Raw genomic sequence first — 6,895 nt, 5'->3', positions numbered from 1 at the left:
GAGGAACCCACTGATCATTACAGTCACTGAGATCATTATCCCTATTTTCATTACAGATACATTTTCACAGTAACAAAACATAGCTATATAAAATAAAACGTTTTCATGATCCCTGCTTCTTATTATTCTCAGAGTACAGTTGGAGCCAGATATACTAAATACATGCTATTTCATAAGGGAATTAATGAGTATACTGATTGGCATCTGGGATTTCAAACAGCTGATTTTCTAACTCTGTCCATGGTGCTGAAGTTGGGTACATCCTGAGGTCAGTAGCCCAACACCCCAGATAAGTACGGAGTACGAGGGGAAGCCTAGTGTCTTTTTGGACCGATCTGTAAAAGGTCCTTCTACAACAACTATCACTAATCACTATGTAGAACAGAATAGCAGTATTTTCCAAATGTATGTTAGAGCTCATCTACTCAGCCCTCTTTTCTCAACACTCCATCAACGCTGCTCTCTAGTGCATTTTATTGGCATGTCTGGGTAATTCTTTCACTAAATGGCCCTGCATATATTTGAAAATAATAGATTGTATTGTATTCAGAATTAGCTAGTTAGTTTGTCCAATATTTCATTTGTTAAGACCTCCAGCAAATTTGAGTAAAAGAAAACTGTTCATCTTATCACCAAACTTACAGCGTAACGTTTATTCATCTACCCAAGTGCTTCTTATGACAAACATATTCATTTTATTTCACATGAAAAGCAGGAGGCCCTCAAAGGCAGAAGGAAAACACAAAAGTATAAAATGTGCACCATATCTATCTAATTTCTTAATGGCCTAATACATGGCACAACAGGACAATTCATAGACATTTCAGTAGTATGGAGGTCTTTAAGAGCGTTAGAGAGCTACAGAGAGCTTTACACTGCTCCAGAGAGCTTTACAGAGCTTCAGAAAGTGTAAGAGAGCTTTACAGAGCTTTAGAGAGCGTTAGAGAACTTCAGAGAGCTTTAGAGAGCTTCAGAGAGCTTTAGAGAGCTTTCTAGCCAGGCTCTGCATGACCACCCGTCTGGCCAGGTCACTGTACAGCGCCACTCGGTGGACACGACTATCCACGACGCGGTAATCAAACCCGTTCGCCTGTCCCGTCACCAGCTGGCACACGCCCGCCTCGTCAAAGCCCTTGCCCACAGTGACGGCCAGCAGCTGTGTGTTCTCTGCCAGGGCGGCGGCGGCGGCTCCGGGGATAGCAGCCCGGGCAGAGGCCACAGACCTGCCGTCCGTGAACACCACCACTTTCCTGGGAACAGCAGAGCGGCCCTCCCTCTGGAGGGTGGAGGTCAGGAAGGCCAGGGCAGCCGGTAAGTCGGTGGCCCCGTCCATGTAGAGCGTAGCTGCTAGCCCCGTTAGCACATCCTCAACCCTGGAGGTGAAGGGCACCTCCACTCTCTGCTGCTGCCCATCGCTATACTGCATGACGGACAGGCGGAGCAGCCCTCCCCGGTCCTGTGACAGCAGCCTGGCGGCCATGTTCTCAACAAACTCTCTGGCTCTGTAGAAGTTGGCCTGGCCTACACTGGAGGAGCCGTCCAACATGAAGACTATGTCTGTAGCTTCCTGGAAGTTGGCTGGAGGAAGAGTGGACTATTTTAGAACAGCAGTTGGGGTTCAGATATATTCCACAAAATCTTTAAATTGCAGTACTAGGCTGAATGCTAAATAAATAACGTATTGTAACGCATAGGAAACTGTGACCATAAAAACAAGGGAGAGGAGCAGTCTTACCTGGACAGGTGTAATCAGGACATTTCTTATCTGTAAACACAACCCAGACCTTAGTTAAGAGCATAGGAACATAGCATGTAGCTAGCTCCAGATATTGTAAATTAGGGCTAGCCTGTACATAGACTACCTTGGCAGATGTAGCTAGCTCCTGATATTGTAAATTAGGGCTAGCCTGTACATAGACTACCTTGGCAGATATAGCTAGCTCCAGATATTGTAAATTAGGGCTAGACTGTACATAGACTACCTTGGCAGATGTAGCTAGCTCCAGATATTGTAAATTAGCGCTAGCCTGTACACAGTCTACCTTGGCAGATATAACCAGTAACGTTGTTGAAGAAGGAGTCCTCCAGCAGTTGCACGTGGTCTGTAACCTTCAGGTAGAGTCCAGGTGAGGCTGTATCCAGACAGGTGATCTCCTCCAGCATAGTGGCGTAGGACGCCCGTCTGAAGATGTCACCTATGCCAATGCCCACCACCTGAGGAGCCAAGATGGAGGACATACTGAGGCTTTGACACAAAATGGCGGACTTGGAGGAGAGAGAGATGGTTCTCTTTATGCCTAATGAAATGGACCCTTAGTCCTGACATCATCTCTTCACCCCCAACCTATACATGTCCTTCAGCCCAATGCCCACTCTCCCCCATCCCATTGCCCAGTCCCATTGACATCCCTCACCCTTATATTGGGCACAGAGCAGAGGGAGGACAGCGGTTTGGCGTCCCGGCGGGTATCTGACCGTCCGTCCGTCAAGACTACGGCCACCTTTCGGTCCAGCTGGGAGCTGCCGAATGCCTGCCGGGCAAAGTCCAGCGCCTCTCCCGTGTACGTACCACCAGCAATCCAGCGCATGTTTCTCACCGAGCTGCAAGTATGGGACATCAAACACAACAGTTAGTCAGTCAGTCAACTGATATCAGGTAACTGCTGTACTTTGGACTTTTGACTCTTATCTGGTCTGACCTTTTGAGCTGTGCTACTGTGGTGATCTTGGGGTCCTCCATAGATACCAGCTCCTGGGTGCCGTCGTGGCTGTACTGAACTACACCCACTCGTGATCCTAGCTCCTTCTGCAAACAGAAACTCACACAGAGAAACAACATTTAGTTCAGGCCCCTCTCTCACCCAGGTAAGTCAGGACAAATGTTCACCCACCTTGTCTTTGCTGAACTTGGTAATCTTGTTGATGATTCGAATGATAAACTCTTTTTCCAGGGTGAAGTTCTGCAGCCCAACGCTCTCTGAACTGTCCAGTACAAAGAGTAGCTTCACCGGACCACACTCACACACTGTGAATGCCAGTTACATTATCATTATAATAATGTCATGATATATTCTGAGCATCAAACACCATATGAATAGTTCAGAGGAAGGATCTTAATTTGATCACTCTTTTGTTGCTGAAAAATGTCCTGCACTGCAGGAAATGCAAACGTGTAGTGTGTTCGAGGTTTAAAAATGCTTCTAAAGTTTGTAATTTATACTTTAGAATGTCAGACTTGATTTGCCAACCCCTACAAAAAAATCCCAGTTAACTATAATCCACATAATAATTCACATTCCCTGTTGCTGCAGGATTATTTCCCTGCTGTAGCAAACTGTCTCAAATTAAGATCGTACATCTGTATATCTATGTGACTATTTACAATACATGCTGTGGATGTAATTTGGTGCCTCTAAGAGTCTCTCACTGAAGGTTATGCAAGGATGTAAAATAATGCCATGTGTTACTGTTAAGCGCTAAAACTTTGTACGGGTCCAGGAACTTACCACAGCATGCTACAAGAGAAAAACAAAGACATTACATCAAAATCCACCCTGATTGATATCTTAATCACAGCCCCATCATTTACAGTTTTTGATTTTTACAATTGCTAACATCCTTTTGTCCAATCTGTTGTCACATTTTCAAAACTCTAAACACAATTAGCACAACATCTGTCTGTTGTGGACCATATCATCAACACAATTCATGTTGTTTTCACAGAATATTCAGTCAATTAACACGTTTCTAAAATGCTTACATTTTCTTCACATACAAGCTTACCCAATACCAAAATTATGGATCTTTCTTGTCTTATTTACAAATGCTTGCACACAGCATGCCAGAAATTAACGTCATTTATGTAGCTGAGGCAGGGTTTAACCTGGGAGAAACACGTCGGCGGGGAAGAAACGTCATTTATGTAGACGAGGCAGGGTTTAACCTGGGAGAAACACGTCGGCGGGGAAGAAACGTCATTTATGTAGACGAGGCAGGGTTTAACCTGGGAGAAACACGTCGGCGGGGAAGAAACGTCATTTATGTAGACGAGGCAGGGTTTAACCTGGGAGAAACACGTCGGCGGGGAAGAAACGTCATTTATGTAGACGAGGCAGGGTTTAACCTGGGAGAAACACGTCGGCGGGGAAGAAACGTCATTTATGTAGACGAGGCAGGGTTTAACCTGGGAGAAACACGTCGGTGGGGAAGAAACGTCATTTATGTAGACGAGGCAGGGTTTAACCTGGGAAAAACACGTTTGCGGGTAAGAAACGTCATCGGGAAAAGGAACACCGTTGATGTGCCGGGTCAGAGAGGAGCAAATATCACAATGTGTCCTGCAATCTCGAGTGCTGCTTTGGTCCTGCAGAAATACCAGATTGGTCCCTACAACACTGAGCGCCTTCTTATGTTTTTAGATGACTTCCACAAACAACTGGTGCCAAAAGCAGAAAGGGAACATGTGGAAGGAAACATTGAGGAATTATTTTCTGCCTGGAGGTGGAAAGTGTATGATCAACGGCCACATGACCGTGATCTTGCAGAGTTACTCCACCTCAAGAATTGCATTTGGTGAAAGGCTCGGCACACACATACTCATTCAAGCAAATGAGAAATAAGTGCACTCAGGCTATCCCGAAGGCCAATGTTAGTTACTTTAAGGAGCAGTTCTCTCTCTGTGGGTCTAGCCCCAAGAAGTTCTGGAGAACGGTTAAAGACCTGGAGAATAAACCCTCCTCCTCACAGCTGCCCATGTCCCTTAATGCTGATGATGTGGTTGTTACTGACAGTAAGCACATGGCTGAGCTCTTTAATCACCACTTCATTAAGTCGGGATTCCTACTTGACTCAGCCATGCCTCCTTGCCTTTCCAACATTTCCTCATCTCCCACCCCTTCTAATGCGACTATCCCCGATGCTTCTCCCTCTTTTTCCCCTGCTCGGCAACAAAGTTTATCCCTGCAGGCAGTCACTGAGTCCGAGGTGCTAAAGGAGCTCCTGAAACTTGACCCCCAAAAAACATCTCGGTCAGATGGTTTAGACCATTTCATATTTAAGGTTGCTGCCCCTATCATCGACAAGCCTGTCTCACCTTTCTGGGGAGGTTCCCCTTGCTTGGAAGGCAGCCACGGTTCATTCTTTATTTAAAGGGGGAGATCAAGCTGATCGTAACTGTTATAGGCCTATTTCTATTTTGCCCTGTTTATCAAAAATGTTGGAAAAACTTGTCAATAATCAACTGACTGACTTTCTTGATGTCTATAGTATTCTCTCTGGTATGCAATCTGGTTTCCGCTCAGGTTATGGATGTATCACTGCAACATTAAAGGTCCCCAATGCTGCCACCATTGCCCTTAATTCTAAGCAATGTTGTACTGCTATTTTTATTGACTTGGCCAAAGCTTTGATACGGTAGACCATTCCATTCTTGTGGGCCGGCTAAGTAGTATTGGTGTCTCTGAGGGGTCTTTGGCCTGGTTTGCTAACTATCTCTCTCAAAGAGTGCAGTGTATGAAGTCAGAAAATCTGCTGTCTCAGCCACTGTCTGTCATCAAGGGAGTACTCCAAGGCTCAATCTTAGGCCCCACGCTCTTCTCAATTTACATCAACAACATAGCTCAGGCAGTAGGAAGCTCTCTCATCCATTTATATGCAGATGATACAGTCTTATACTCAGCTGGCCCCTCCCTGGATTTTGTGTTAAATACTCTACAACAAAGCTTTCTTAGTGTCCAACAAGATTTCTCCAACATTAACCTGGTTCTGAACACCTCCAAACAAAGGTAATGTGGTTTGGTAAGAAGAATGCCCGTCTCCCCACAGGTGTGATTACTACCTCTGAGGGTTTAGAGCTTGAGGTAGTCACCTCATACACGTACTTGGGAGTATGGCTAGACGGTACATTGTCCTTCTCTCAGCACATATCAAAGCTGCAGACTAAAGTTCAATCTAGACTTGGTTTCCTCTATCGTAATCACTCATCTTTCACCCCAGCTGCCAAACTAACCCAGATTCAGATGACCATCCTACCCATGCTAGATTACGGAGACATCATTTATAGATCGGCAGGTAAGTGTGCTCTCGAGTGGCTAGATGTGCTTTACCATTCGGCCATCAGATTTGCCACCAAGGCTCCTTATAGGACACATCACTGCACTCTATACTCCTCTGTAAACTGGTCATCTCTGTATACCCGTCGCAAGACCCACTGGTTGATGCTTATTTATAAAACCCTCTTAGGCCTCACTCCCCCCTATCTGAGATATCTACTGCAGCCCTCATCCTCCACATACAACAGCCGTTCTGCCAGTCACATTCTGTTAAAGGTCCCCAAAGCACACACATCCCTGTGTTGCTCGTCTTTTCAGTTCGCTGCAGCTAGCGACTGGAACGAGCTGCAACAAACACTCAAACTGGACAGTTTTATCTCAATCTCTTCAATCAAAGACTCAATCATGGACACTCTTACTGACAGTTGTGGCTGCTTTGCGTGATGTATTGTTGTCTCTACCTTCTTGCCCTTTGTGCTGTTGTCTGTGCCCAATAACATTTGTACCATGTTTTGTGCTGCTACCATGTTGTGTTGTCATGTTTTGTTGTTACCATGCTGTGTTGTCATGTGTTGCTGCCTTGCTATGTTGTTGTCTTAGGGCTCTCTTTATGTAGTGTTGTGTTGTCTCTCTTGTCGTGATGTGTGTTTTGTCCTATATTTATATTTTCTTTTTCTTTTTTAAATCCCAGCCCCCATCCCCGCAGGTGGCCTTTTGCCTTTTGGTTGGCCGTCATTGTAAATAAGAATTTGTTCTTAACTGACTTGCCTAGTTAAATAAAGGTTAAATAAAAAATTACAAATTGAAATGACCAAATGTCCCTCCTGGATGCAATGGATGCCGGC

At 45.2% G+C, this 6,895-nt stretch overlaps 1 protein-coding gene across 1 annotated transcript in view; it reads right to left on the bottom strand.

Moving 5' to 3' along the window:
• Nucleotides 1-765: 765 nt before the first annotated feature.
• Nucleotides 766-6,895, bottom strand: part of LOC120030984 (collagen alpha-1(VI) chain-like) — a 52,605-nt gene continuing 46,475 nt past the window's right edge. Inside the window, exons 19-25 of the mRNA XM_038976490.1 lie at nucleotides 3,507-3,515; nucleotides 2,892-3,025; nucleotides 2,700-2,806; nucleotides 2,415-2,601; nucleotides 2,043-2,214; nucleotides 1,736-1,765; nucleotides 766-1,578 (exon numbers count right to left, since the gene is read on the bottom strand). Coding sequence (XP_038832418.1) covers nucleotides 971-1,578; nucleotides 1,736-1,765; nucleotides 2,043-2,214; nucleotides 2,415-2,601; nucleotides 2,700-2,806; nucleotides 2,892-3,025; nucleotides 3,507-3,515 — 1,247 coding nt within the window. The 3' untranslated portion in view covers nucleotides 766-970. The remainder of the gene's footprint in view (nucleotides 1,579-1,735; nucleotides 1,766-2,042; nucleotides 2,215-2,414; nucleotides 2,602-2,699; nucleotides 2,807-2,891; nucleotides 3,026-3,506; nucleotides 3,516-6,895) is intronic.

This window comes from Salvelinus namaycush, chromosome 37, assembly GCF_016432855.1.
Source record: "Salvelinus namaycush isolate Seneca chromosome 37, SaNama_1.0, whole genome shotgun sequence".
Lineage (NCBI taxonomy): Eukaryota > Metazoa > Chordata > Actinopteri > Salmoniformes > Salmonidae > Salvelinus > Salvelinus namaycush.
This window is presented reverse-complemented; position numbering and strand designations above follow the sequence as displayed.